Consider the following 14,682-nt stretch of genomic DNA (forward strand, 5'->3'; position numbering starts at 1 on the left):
TCTTATCGGAAATGTCACAACTTTTTGAAAAAGTTACAACTCTTTAGAAAGGTCACAACCTTTCATAGAAGTATGAGTTTTTCATAAAAATCACAACTCTTCATAATTGTGACGACTTTTCAAAAAAGTTATTAACTTTTCATAAAATGACAACTTTTCATGAAAAATGGAAGGATAGTTTTGAAAATGAATAAATTTAAAAGTGAATAATGATTTCTGGTGGCGCCACGTAGGCGAGCCTAAAGTTCTCTTTTATATAAATATATAATATTATATTTCATCTTTTAACCTATTTTTATAATATTATTCTATTTACCATTCGAATTATAATAGATAGATAAAAATAGAGAATCTATCAAAATATTATATTCATTAAAATAAGGGAAAAATGATCAAATATGCCCCTCCGTTTAAAGATTGGATCACTGATGCCCTCGCCATCCAACTTTTGATCCAACTATGCCCTTATGGGCGTTAGTTGCCATGTTGGACATATCCAACTAATTTTTCATTTCTTTAAATGCCACATGAAATTGTCATGTCATTTTGACCTTACCACATAACATTTATATGAAAATGGAAAGATATTCGGACTCATAAACACCTAATCCGACCCATAAATCAGTTCCTTTTAAATTCACTATCCGACTAATTTTTAACAATTTTGTTTAATTTTTATTATTGCGGTAAATCCCGAAAATGAATAATTGATTAATAAAAAATAGAAAAAGATATAACAATTAACGCCAAAAATTTATTTAAAAGGAGGTTGATTTATGAGTCGGATTAGGTGTTTATGAATTTGAAAAACTTTTCATTTTCATATAAATATTATGTGATATAGTCAAAATGACATAATAATTCCATGTGACATTTAAAGAAATGAAAAATGAGTTGGATATGTTCAACATGACAACTAACGCCCATAAGAGGCATATTTAGACCAAAAATTGAACGGCTTAGGAATGAATCAAACTTTAAACAGAGATATATGTAAACCTTTTCGAATATTTCGAATAGTTTAGATATTTGACCCTTTTGCCTAAAAATAATAAAATATATAAGTAATAGTTATAACTATCCAAAATCTTCCCTCTCTTCTTCCTTCAACCTCCGTTCACTTTTCCTAAACCCTAGCTTTTCACCGGTGCACTTTCTCCTATTCTCTACTTCAATGGCGGATGCTGCTGACGACATAGACAAGCTCTACGAGTTCGGTGAAAGTCTCAACGACGCAAAGGACAAGTCTGAGGTTAGTACTTTCTTCAACTTCACTGTATTTTTTTCGTTTTTTTTTTTGTGTTTGTTAGGGTTTATAGAAGGGCAAGGTAAGCATGTTGTGATTTTATTTAGCTTGGTTAAACAGAATAAGCAGGACTACGAAGGAATTATTGCGGCAGCGAATGGAAGTGTGAAGGCTAAACAACTTGCTGCGCAGCTTATCCCTAAGTTTGTTAAGTTTTTCCCTGAGTTAGCGGAGCAGGCACTTGATCAGCACTTAAATTTGATTGAAGATCAAGAGCTTGGGGTTAGTATTCGATTCATATATGCGTGTTTGTCTTAACATTGAGTAGATTATAGCGTATTAACGTTTCAATGTGGCTTAATAACATTTCTTCAGCCAAAAGACTATTTTTTTTTGTAATAGCAGTGGTGTCAACTTGTAATCACCAAGACTATAGCTTGCTTGGCCTAGCTTTTGGGAGGCCACAAGGCTGTATTTTTTTGGTAGCAGTGGTGTCGGGACGGTTTGCATTCATCTAGACTAGTAACCCTGTTTGTCCAAGCTTTTGGGAGGCCAAAAGTGCTTATTTTGAAAAGGGGAGGTTTTTGATCAAGCTTTTGGGAGAAATAAGTGCTTGGGAACCAAAAAAAAGTATCTTTTGCCCAAAAGCATTTTTTTTTTTGGGATCACTTCTAAGAAAATTCACTTAGAAGCACTTTTAACAAGGTTGATGAAGCACTAATTGTTGCTCAAGAGTGTTTTTTAAATTGATTGTCCAAACACAAACGGTTTCTCACTGTACTTCTGTGATTTTAGAAGCTCGGCCTGATAAGCTATAATTCCTCGGGGTTATCTACTGCCTCTTACTAGCACATGTATCAATTTTGGATACTAAACCTCATGGTACTCACTTCATTGACCACTAGGCACATTCGTGGGCGTTCAACATTTCGGCTGTATATCAACATCTTACTTCGATACTAATTGGTCAGGTTATTGCTGATGAGTCAGTCCGCCCAAGTTTATTTTGGTTGATGAGTTAAAATTTTATTAGAACAAAAACAGTTTCAAGTTGATGCCGCTAAAGCACAAAGATAATTTTTTGTAGGGATAGTAACAGTAAAGTGCTAAGATAATACTGGCTAAACGACATTAAACCCAAGTACTCAAGCATGAACGACATTTTTTGTATGCTAAATACAACATTTACATCTCCCTATAGTACAAATAACTTAAAACAGCTATATTTCATAAACTGAATTTGCTCTTGTTGCTTTTAAAACATCTCTTATTTCTTTCTTTCCATATAGTCCAGGCTATGGTGAGAGAGATGGCTCTAAATCCTTTTTCGGTACACTTCTGGGCAGGCAGTTTTTCAACACACTAACAAATTCTAACTTCATAGGACTTGTCCAAAAAATGCCAAAGTTCGCCATAAATATGGACCACACAGGCAAAGTAAATTCATATGATCCACAGATTCATTGGGTTTCTCTCATAAATAGCATCTGCTATGCATGATCAACTTCTTCTCATCAGGTTTTCATGGTTTAGACATGGTTCATGAGACATTATGACATAGCCTTGAGGTGCTCTACAGTCCTTTTAAACTTATAAAACCTTTAGGGTTTTTGACTTATTCAAACACTTTAATTTGTGCAACTTAGTGTTTATCATATCTCAAGTAGAAACAATGTCGGATGCATGATTTGAACCGTATGGCGCGCCGTTGCCTTCGGTGTAGAGCTACCCTAGCAACCTGTCTAAGTAAGTCTTTGTATCTGGTGGGCATTCGGTTTTGTGCCTTTGGATTTCTGCTGTTTGATGGAAAATTCTCTTTGAACTTTCAGTTCTTTGATGGACAAATTTATAGCAAACTAACATACTTGGATTTTTAACTAAACTATAAATTATATTCACAAAAGGAAAAGTTCTTACTATTGAAAGGTCTCCCAAAGTTCCTCAGCTAGCCAAGACTCAAACAATAAGGCCTTGAAGTATATCACCTAAATATTTAGAGTTTTAACTTGAAATAGATAAAACAAAACAACAAGCTAACTTCAACTCATAGTCCAAGTTTTATGTTCAAATAGCAATTGTTTAAGAACTTGACCAGCTTTTCCTTTTAAAAAACGTAACCAAAAAAAGGAAAATATGTTTTAAATTTAGAATAAGAAACAATTATGTAAAATTAAAATATAATGAGCGTTACAATCAAATTTGCAAGGAAAGCACAAGCAATGTGGAAATTAGAAAGAATTTACTTCGGAATCAGCAAAGACGATGATACTGAAAGTTTTTGTCGATTGAGGTATGAATTAGAGAAAAAGAGAAGATTACAGGAGAGAAGGATGAAAGTAATTTTAGGGGGGGTTTATTGGTGATTTATGGTGAGAAGATTTAGCAGAATCTTCTCTTTACAAAAAATTAAGAGATCTTCTATATAGGAGAATTCAAAATAGAATAATTTGTCAAGAAAGAGGAAAAAGTTCCAAGTGCTCTAAGTTGCACGGACTCTTCACTTTCGATACCGCGTCCGTGTTGGATTCTCAAAAAATACACTACTATCAGAATTCAGAGAAACGAACTCGTTGACATTTCTGAAGAGTTTGAGCAGCGTAGCAACTGCTGGACCAAGGGGTTTTGAACTCCTAGCAGTATGTAATTGAGTATCTCCACTACTAAACCCAAACCAGGGCATCTAAACTTTCTATTGCTGCACACCTATAGTATAACTATGAGCTGCTTTAGAGAGTCCTTGCTGGGTTATGTTGGTGCACTTGCACCTCCACCTCCTATGTTGATCAACCAATGAATAGAAAAGTTAATAAATATGACTCTTTGATTTTTAACTAGAAGATATTAATTGTTCTGTTCCGAATCCTTCGTGTAGCCATTCTACATACTAAGCGACATACCTGGTGTATATATTAGCCAACTTTATTTGGTTGCTTGCCGTAGGAAAATAACTGTTGTCACTTGTTTCAGAGGTTACGGTGGGTTAGTCCTCATTATTATCTAATAGAAATTGTCAGAAATTATATGTAATCACAGTATTGCTTATTAGTAAGAGTTTGGTATGTTTCACAACAAGTTTTGAGTTTAACCATGTGTAATCAACTAAATTTTGTACCTTCTTTTATTGATTTCCAGGTCCGTGTACAAGCAATCCGCGGACTTCCGCTTTTCTGCAAAGATACACCTGAGCAGTTGACTAAAATTGTTGACATTCTTGGTCAGCTCCTCATTGCAGGTAAGTTGTGTGTTCAATGGCTCGTGAAATTGGTTGGTTTGCATCATTTCTTCATGTTGATACTATTTATTCCAATTATGTCAGGAGAAAATGTAGAGCGTGATGCTGTACACAAGGCTCTTATGACCGTGTTACGTCAGGATGTGAAGAGTACGTTTCTGTTCCTGAAGTTTAGTCATAATATCTCCGATTCCCAAAAACCATAGAAGTCTTAAGAATATTGTGGTCAATCATTCCACTTATACATCTATTATTAGCAGCATAATTGAAGGAGCTATTAAGGAGCTCCATGGTTGTCTTTGGCATCACCCAACTAACTCCCTAGTATACACAAAAACACATTCCACAATTTTGAAGCTGCTTTACAGTGAATGAACAAATGATTATTTACTTCTGCTTTCTGCTCACACATAAAGCATCTTGAGCAAAACTGCATCCCCCTTTTTTGTAATGCCTCATGTGTAAGGCAAGCTTTTCTTATGACCAACCAGACAAAACATGCTACTTTTAATGGGCTTCTTGTCTTCCACACTAGTTTCCAAGGCCATTCTTTAGTCACTGACTGATTGAAATTTAACATCCAGTAGCAGGACTTGACTGTGAACATTCCTTTGCTATGTAACTTCCAAATTGGTTTATCCTTTCTTTGAGATATGGCTGGAGGGGTGTTTAGCACCTCTAGTAGCCTGGCCACATCCTCAATTTCCCAGTCATTCAAAGCCCTTCTGAACACTAAGTTCCACCCTTGTTGGCTCCATACTTGAGCAACATTAGCAGATCTTTGTAAGCTCAAGGTGTAGAAGTTTGGGAATAAGTTCCTTAGGCTATCATCCCCTTCACAGATTTCATTCCAGAACTCTGTTTTCAGACCATTGCCCACACTTATATAAATATTGTTATTGAACTGTGGCCACAACCTTCTGATGGTCTTCTACACAGAACATCCAAACGACCCCATCACCTCCTCAGTAGTCTGTTGGCTAAACAAGCCATATTTCCCTGCTATGAATTTTCTTTATAGGGCTCCATCTTCAGTACAAAATCTCCATAGCCATTTTTGTAGCAAGCAATTGTTCTGGATGCTAAGATTTCTCATGCCAAGGCCACCTTGTTTTCTGCTCAAAGTGAGTGTCTCCCATTTCACCAAGTTGTAGCCTTTCTTTTCTTTGTTCCCTTGCCAAATGAAGGATCTTCTCATTCTGTTGATTTTCTTCATAATGCTCTTGGGTATTGGAAATAGACTCATCATGTAGGTAGGTAACCCATCTAAAACTGACTTGATGAGAGTCAACCTACCCCCTAGTGATAGGTACTGACTTTTCCATCTTGAGAGTCTTTTCTCACATCTCTCCATCACCTCATTGATACATAAAGCTACCATGTTATGTAAAATGGTAAAGTTACTGCTTTTATGGTTTACATTAAATATGTGAGTGCATATGGATATGATGTTTGAATTATTATTTCTATCCACATGCTTGGGAGTTGTTCAATTCACACTGGTTATCCTGCTTACGATTTGGTTGCACTTGTCTACTGCAGCTTCTCTAACTGCTTTGTTTAAGCATATTGGGAGCATCGAGGATCAGAGTGCTGAGGATTTTAGCACTTGGGACAGCATTCGCAAAAAAGTTCTTCTATTTCTAAGAGATAAGGTTACTATTTCTCTGCCCTTGAAGAATTTTGTTAAGGAAAAGGAAAATGGACTGTTTCCAAGTGACTTTCTTGTGGTCATTTGACAAAGAAGGGAAAGAATTCAACATGGTGACCAGAAGATCCTTGTTGGAAACATGATAATGGATATTATTTTGCAGATAACTCGACTCGGACTAGCCGCTTTTATCTTTTCAAAAGTGCTTACTGTCTACTTATAAGGACTACTAATGAACTTCATAAGTTTGTGGCTCATCATTGCTGTTATAAATTTTCATTACTTTGCAGGTGTTCCCTCTAAAGACGGAGCTCCTAGTTCCACAGGAGCTGATGGAGAGGCACATAACTACTTTGGTGAAGCAGGTATGGTCCGTATGGATTGGTATCCTGTTAATTTTCTCAATGTGGTTCTCTTATAATTTTCCACTTCTTTAGGAAATGGTAATTTATTTTTAATTTTAGTGCTTAAGATATTAATACACATCTGATGATTCTATTATGGGTAATATGTGTTTTCAACTATCCTTGCTCTTGCTAACAACCCTAAAATTAATGTTTTGTAGAATTTGCAAGATGTAACGGCTGCTGAATTCAAAATGTTCATGGACTTCTTGAAAAGCTTGAGCTTATTTGGCCATAAGGCTCCTGCAGAGCGTATCCAGGAGCTTGTTGAGATAATTGAAGGTCAGGCAGATCTTGATGCTCAGTTCAATGTAAGTGGTAGTTCCTTTTCTTTTTTTGGGAGCCAACTCTAATTTTATGTGCTGGTTATGTTATTGGTTTTAAGCGACATTTCATTTTCTTGACAATGCTCAGTTCATAGCTGCTGCTTTAATTGCTCATGTTTTATTGCTGTGTTTTTGTTCCCTGTTAGAAGTCTATGATTTTTCTCAGTTCGTGCTCAATATTGAGTTTTGCTTACTTTGTGCATTTCTCTCCCCATTCGAATCTTGAGATATTCCCAGTTATTAGAGGTCAATGTCCTGGTGTTTGATTAGAGAGTTCACTTGAATGTTGAACTGAATATGTTTCCAGGTCTCTTTGTTGTAGCATAAAAGAAAACAGTTTTTTTTTTTGGTTTAAAAAATGAGTATGTTGGCTCTAATACAAAGTGTTTTTAGCGGGGTTGGGGTTTATTTGATCGGAAAGTTTTGTAGTTTACCATTTTGTTGAAGAATCTCTGGTACAGCGTCTCTTGGTACTGTTTTACACAGTGCTCAAAGATGATAATATTTCAATGGTTTAAAGTCTTACAGTTAGATTGATTTTCTTACTAATTATATTGATTTTCTTACCCATGTACCTCAATCCTTATCTCTGATGGAGTTCATGGCCACATTCTTCTTGTCGTTCTCTGCAACCTTCCTTTAAACAAAACCTGGGAAATTGATCCCTACTGTCTTTGCGATATGAATCTAAGTGCTTGTTTGCTTTTTGGTAGGTGTCTGATGCTGATCATATCGAGAGGTTCATATCGTGCCTTTCAATGACCTTTCCCTTCTTCAAGGTGTGTGCTGTTTTCCCTTTCTGTTAAATGTAGATGACTGTTACAAATAGTCATTCACTTGACATTTATTTGTTTTCAGAGGGGTGCATCAGGCAGCAAGTTCCTCAACTATCTGAACAAGCAAATCATGCCTGTTTTTGACAAGGTAATTCTTGTAACTCCTATATTTATTAGTTTCTTAATGCAGCAAGTGCATTTGATGCACTTAACAGTTGGGTAACATGCATTTAGTCTTTAGTAACTAATGCAATATGTCGAAGACTAATTCAAAGTTTGGAGTGAGAACCAAAATTGTTTTGGATTATTATTTGCTTGTTTTTTTAGTTCATGCCTGAATATGATTTATACAACAACAACAACATACCTTGTGGAATGCAATGCCACAAGTGGGGTCTGGGGAGGGGTAGAGTGTACGCTGACCTTAGCCCTACCTCATGGAGGTAGAGAGGCTGTTTCCAAAGGACCCTCAGCTCAAGGAATAGGTTTTCTAGTTTCTAGTCGAAGTATTTGTACTATTATAAACAGGGGTGTTGCTAGCTATTTTTAAGTGGAGAATTATGGAGAACATTGAGAAAGTTTATATGGTTCTAGCTCTATGATTTTTCCTTCAAAATAGAGATGCATGAGGTTTTCCTTCAGAATATCTCCCCCTCAAGCTTTATTGTGTATTTTTACCCGATTATGTATTGATACTGAAGAATCATTTGTTTTTTGTTATTATGGTTAGAATGCATAAGTTCCTTTCACTATTCTATATGCGGTGTAGGACAGCTTATCAGCAGTTATAGTAAGTTATTTAGTTTGCTGATGAGGGAGGACATGCTTTCGATTAGATGACAACTAAAAATGTATTGAAGTGCCTAAACAGAAGAAATGAGGGCCACGTGGTCTTTTTCGGGATCAATGAGTAGTTATGATGTTTAAAGACAAGGAAACTAAGGAATTCTAGGAACAGCATGTGCTCGTAGATTCTTTAGGCATCTTATCTAGCGGACTAGGTCTGCAGCTGCATCATACAATTCAAAAAAGCAACTTCTGTGAAGTTCAGATTGATAGACTAATGAATGAGGAGATTTATACCCTTTTTTTAAACTATGAAGATCTTTTTCCTTCCGAAAACAGCATCACAATATTCATAGTGTCCCTTTAATGTATAAGGCTCCTTTTAAGCGAAGATAAATGTTACAGCTTGACCCGGTTTCGGTGTACCTTGTGAAGTACAATATTTCTTGAATTCAACTGGTCAATAGGTTACATGTGCCAGTCAACTTCAGAAAGCATCAACCACCTCGTGCTTCAGTGCCTTTTTGCAACACACTTTTGTAACATGTTCCTAGTGCTTTTTTGGTATAAGTTGGTCCACTTTAAGAGATGCCTACACTAGTTTGAGCTCTATGGAAGTTAGAAGATCCATCTGGAAAATCTGGATCATGACCCCAGCTGTATTTTTGGGTTATTTGGAATGAAAGAACAGGATATATTTTGATGGATTTTCAATTCTTTTTTTTTGAACTGGTAACTTTGTCAATGTGTTAGAATCCGAATCTTACAAGAGTAGTAGCAGCCCCATATTTACAAAGTACTACCTACATCTATGATTCTATGATCCCATGTCTATAAAGAGTCTAAAACATCAATGATAGAGACAGGATCATTTAAAAGTAACTGATTACACGAAAAACACAATAACAAGCTGCAATTAAGCTTAATCCATTGCATACTGTTCTCTATGCTCTCAAAACACCAAGAATTCCTCTCCTTCCATATTGTCCACCAAATGCTTGCTGGGAAGCTTAAGGCTAGTTGTTTGGTTAACCTTTTTAGTTGGGCCAACTTTTCCCCTGTAATGAACTTAGACCACTACCTGGATTTTGTCAGCTCCTTAAATCTATAATTTTTTTAGTTCTTACTGAGCTGACAGACACCACCTTTTGTATCTTTGCATCTACTGGATGCCTTAAATCTTGATGAAATCTCACTTCATCAAAAAAATAAATAAAAATTAAAGTGCAATATATTGTTATTCTGCTTTTGGTGTACAAAGGTTTATTCGGATGAGACTGAATGGATGTTTTAGAGTCTATCTATGATTGTAGCTTCTGTTTAGAATTTTCTTTCTTTCCTCATTCTGTCAATATGTTTTTTCCAGTACTACCTAAATACCGACTATGATACAAATGTAACCATATTTGAAATAAATAATTGAGTTATGTTCTTGTTTTTTAACCATCCTTCACTGGTCCATATCTTACAATTACGTTGTTCAAATTATCAAGTGCAATTCTTTTGTTTTTTCAGCTTCCAGAACAAGGGAAGTTGGACTTGCTCAAGAACCTCGCCGAGTGCTCACTTTGTGCAACGACTCAGGATTCTCGACAGCTGCTTCCATCTGTAGTTCAGCTATTAAAGGTTGTCTTTGAAATTCTCATGTATTGAATTTTAACCTTAGTGTTGGGTAGATATGGAGATTTTAAATTTGTCCCTGCATTTCTGCTTAACCTTTTGCTCGTCATGTGAATGCTTCTAGTATTGTTTATTACTAAAAGTACTCAGAGAACATACAATAAATTCTTGCTCTTGCTATGATTCTTGAATTACTCGTACTACAGAAAATAGTGGCCTGTGTTTTCTGGTTGCTTAGTGTCGTATGCTGTGCTTCTGTCATTCATACTTGTTAATTGCATTTACCATTTAGCATTTGTTTAAGCATATTAGTCATCTTTGCTCTTCTAATCAAGTCCTGATCATATAACCTGAGTTGGTTATACTCATACTAGATTTTCCGAGTTTCCAGTCAGTAGGATCTCTCGATTCAAATGCTTTGGAGATCTTGATGAAAACGACTTTCTTGCTTTTTCTCAGAAATATATGGTTCGAAGAAAGATTGAAGAAATTAACTACACATGTATCGAGTGTCTATTGTATACCTTCCACCATTTAGCTCACAAGGTAAGAGTTTTAATTTCTTGAACATGGATAATATTATTACCTGATGCATATAATCAACCTGCTTATACTTTTCCATTTGAATCTGATAGACTCCAAATGCCACAAACAGTCTCTGTGGGTACAAGATTGTCACTGGACAACCATCAGATAGACTGGGGGAGGATTTCTCGGAGCAATATAAGGACTTTACTGAGAGGTGCTTCTACTTGTTCTTCTATTCCTTGATGTTGTAACTCGAGCCAAAGATGCTATGCTTGGTTGATGCCAATTAAGATTTGATCACATTTTCAGCTTCTGGATTACTGAAACGAAAATTCATGCTGAACCAGAAAATTGGATACTGGCCTTCAATTTTGACATTCTGGTTTATGGAAAGCCACCTAATTTTTAGTGTATACACCTCTATATGCATCCAAGTCAAGAAGGCATCATTCCTGAGAGAGAATTTATATGACATTTTGCTCAACACAAAGAAATCATCCTACATCCCCTCCCCCTTACCTATGTTGACTATGGCAAATTGTGTGGACAAGGCAATTTTACAGCATTTTTAGTCTGCTTACTTTGCTCTGATGATATAAATATCCCATGAATGCCCTAAAATAGTCATGTATGATGTACCAGTTTGCCATACTTCAGAATTAAGACAACTGAAGGCTCGTTGTCCTTTTCTTTTCTGGCTAGTACTTAAGAAGGCAGAACCTTGTGGGGGTGGGTGGGTAGATTCTTTTTCTTGTCTGTTCGTAACCAGAACTTACGAGGAGAGGAGGATGTGGGTGGTACATCGTAACCAGAACTTATGAGGAGAGGAGGATGTGGGTGGTACATGGCATGCTCCTGCTAGCCAAAAGAGGGGACCTTAGCTGTTCTGACAGAACGAGAGCAGAAACTGTAGTCTGCCATATTGTAGTGATTTCTGGTTTTCACTTTAATCTTTTAAGCTCACGATGTCTTTCATGTTACCGGTCAAGTATGCCCACGTCCAGAAGATGAATGTAGCTGAGATTAGGATGTATGGAATGGTGTGTGGTGGGCATACTATGAGAGATTTGATTCAGAATGAAGTTATACGGGATAAGGTTGTAGTGGATTCCGTGGGGGGAAATGATGAGCGAGGGTAAGATGATTTGGGCATGTGAAGAGGAGGTGCGTGGATGCTCCAGTAAGGCGGTGTGAGGGGTTGGTTAGAAGGTAGCCGAGTGGTGTCAGAGTTTAGGTGGTATATGCAAGGGGCTAACCTCTACACTTCTCGGTATAAGTAGGTATTATTTAGTATTCTCATAGCTTCTTATTCTTCAATGTGTTTTACTATCTGGTGCTCATTTGCTCAGCATCTTTCTATCATATTGCTATTTACTTCCATGCTTAATCTTTTTTCTCTCTTCCTTCCTTTTCTAGTCTTTCCTTTTCTGCTCCACTTTTGAGCCGAGAGTCTTTCGGTAACAACCTCTCTGCCCCATATGGGCAGAGGTAAGGTCTGTGTTAATTCTACCCTCCCCAGACCCCCAAAAGATTACACTGGGTATGTTGTTGATGTCTTTCATGTTGATGAAACAGATTAAGCACAGTTGAGGATTTGGCCAGGGCTATGATCAAGAAATTAACCCAAGGGATGGCAGATCAAAATAAAGCTCTTGCTGCTGCTAAAACAGAAGAAGAAAAGGATGCTATTGTGAGTTTTACCTTCTCTTTCACCTCTCCTTCCCTTGCGATGGATTTATTCCCTTCTGTTGGTGCAAACTTAGCTGTTATCTTTAATCTGCAGAAAACCCAAAAGCTTAATGCTACCTTTGCGCTCCGAGCTTGCAACAATATATTAGCAATGACCCAGGTAAAATCTGCTGATTTTGCATTTTGTGCTCTACAATCAGCATGTTACACATCGTCTGCTTGAGCTGACATCACATATATATATTACAGCCATTGAATGCAAAAACACCAAAATTTATAGGCGATCAAAAAACAAATTTGTCATGGAAAGAAGCTGCGAAGCCTTCAGGTCCTTCAACTGCTACTGTTGCAGGGTATGTAGATAGATATTCTGCATAATTTTAGTCATCAGTAGTATTACAAATTGACTAAGATAGTAATGTCTATTAATATTGTGATATTGTGGTCACAGTCAGAAGCGACCGGCTGCTACGACAAATGGGTCAAACAATAACCCTTTAAAAAAAGGCCGAGGAGCCGGTGGTACGCAACACCAGCTGGTTAACAAGGCATTTTCGGGTATCTATGATAGTGGAAGAAGCAGTGGAAGAGGTGGTAGGAGTTGGCGTGGTCGTGGAAGAGGACGGTCATATCACTAACGTGTTCATTCCACTGTAGCGTTAAATTAGTTGCAGAACAATCAGGTGATTTTTCCCGCTGGTATGAATTGGATATATCTTGTGGCGAGCTGAACAATTAGGTGATCTTTACCATTGGTATGATCTGGACATATCTTATGGCGACCCAGACGACTTATTTAGGCAGGTTCATTGACGGAGGTTCTGATTCTGTAGATTGCTTAGAGATGGTATTTTATTTTCAATATGTATCTCAAGTCTGTGTACTATGAGCCTATAATAATACATTAGTCTTTATATTAAGCTGTTGCATATAAATTATGGTACTTCCTTTGTTCGTTTTTAACTGCTTGGGAAAATTCCTAATATCTTTCATTTTTTCTTATGTTTCTTCTTCTTCTATTGCCACTAGCTATCATCAAAGTTACCAGTTTTCGAACATTACCATATCATTACAACACATTCAGACGACGTTCATCGTTCATACGTCTGTATACAGTGGATTCATCGGGGAAGTGTGAACAAATGTATGGATTTTCGCCACGTTCAAAGAGTATTTCAGGGCATTTTTTTCGTCATTGTAGTGTATGAATATTTGTTTGTTTCATGGAGAAAACTATTGTGGCAATGGGAGGTGAAAGAGTTTTCTAAGATTCTTGGTTTAAATAGTGTATTTGGTGCAATTTCATTTCAGATACTTGGCTTCCTTCCTGAGGGTTTCATATTTTTTTTGGGATAACCGTGATGTCGGAGGTCAACTTGCACGTCATCTCGACAAATTCTACGGGATACATGCTACCCATCCTTTAGCCCTTTGTTGAAGCACTACAAAAGGAAAAGCTGTGGACGAAGGGAGTATTAGTTGAACCAGTAAGTAACAAATATTTCCTGTCATTACACAAGAACTCCATTTTATTGCATTTATTTCACCACTTGATGAATTTAATTGTTCTTATATAAATACACATATCTCAAATATAGGCTAATACACACAAAAATGGTGAAAGTTCAGAAATTCTTAAAGTTGGCTCATAATGCGAAAATATTCGTGAAGAAAATGGTGGATCTATACATAATGCTTCCCGACTCATTACGGAGGTTCTCATATAATTTTTTTCAGTTAAAAATTCAAACTGTTCATAAATCGCATTCACGGAATGCGTCTATTTATTATTACTGATCTTCAATGCAATTCTTTGTTTTCTCCCTTAATAGCATTAACTAAACCTGTAAATAACATAAGTTTCCTATCATTACACATGAACTCCACTTTATTGCATATATGTCCACCATTATATGAATTAAACTATTTTCATGTATATGCATATCTCAAACATGGTCTATTTACTTGAAAAACGATGAAAGTCGAGAAATTTCTAAAAGTTGATTTGTTCATGTGAAAATATTAAAAGAATATTTGGAGTATAAGTAATGTTTCCTCAACTCATTACGGAGGTTTTCATATGTTTTTTTAGAAAAAAATTTCAGCTGCCCCAAAGACGGAAGATTCATGGTCTAATACACATAAAATTGACGAAAGTCGGGTAATTCCTAAAAGTTGACTCGTAAATACGGAAATATTCGTGAAAAAAACTGAGGGACTATACGAAATGCTTCTTCAACTCACTAAGAAGGTTTTCATATAGTTTTTTTTCAGAAAAAAAATTCAGCTGTCCTTAAGGCGCAAGATCCATGGACTTAATACACATGAAATTGACGAAAATCGAGTAATTCTTAAAAGTTGACTCATAAATGCAAAAATATTCGTGAAAAAAATTGTGGGACTATACGTAATGCTTTCCCAACT

General features: G+C 36.4%; 1 protein-coding gene across 1 annotated transcript; it reads left to right on the plus strand.

Annotated features, from left to right (window-relative positions):
- The first annotated feature begins 1,063 nt into the window (after positions 1-1,063).
- Positions 1,064-13,260, plus strand: LOC101263471 (apoptosis inhibitor 5-like protein API5). The gene is made up of 16 exons (XM_004248202.5): positions 1,064-1,252; positions 1,367-1,528; positions 4,379-4,478; positions 4,563-4,628; positions 6,021-6,133; positions 6,420-6,494; positions 6,695-6,844; positions 7,573-7,638; positions 7,718-7,783; positions 9,937-10,047; positions 10,501-10,587; positions 10,677-10,783; positions 12,145-12,259; positions 12,353-12,418; positions 12,508-12,611; positions 12,710-13,260. Exons 1-16 carry the CDS (start codon positions 1,175-1,177, stop codon positions 12,894-12,896), a joined length of 1,653 nt encoding a protein of 550 aa, XP_004248250.1. The 5' UTR covers positions 1,064-1,174; the 3' UTR covers positions 12,897-13,260.
- Positions 13,261-14,682: the final 1,422 nt, after the last annotated feature.

This window comes from Solanum lycopersicum, chromosome 10, assembly GCF_036512215.1.
Source record: "Solanum lycopersicum chromosome 10, SLM_r2.1".
NCBI classification, from domain to species: domain Eukaryota; kingdom Viridiplantae; phylum Streptophyta; class Magnoliopsida; order Solanales; family Solanaceae; genus Solanum; species Solanum lycopersicum.

Bases quoted from the DNA above. Each gene is read 5' to 3' on its own strand.
- LOC101263471 (XM_004248202.5), top strand. From the start codon at position 1,175: ATGGCGGATGCTGCTGACGACATAGACAAGCTCTACGAGTTCGGTGAA. The intron at 6,495-6,694 runs GTATGGTCCGTA...AATGTTTTGTAG, and splicing joins TAACTACTTTGGTGAAGCAG to AATTTGCAAGATGTAACGGC. The intron at 7,784-9,936 runs GTAATTCTTGTA...TTGTTTTTTCAG, and splicing joins TCATGCCTGTTTTTGACAAG to CTTCCAGAACAAGGGAAGTT.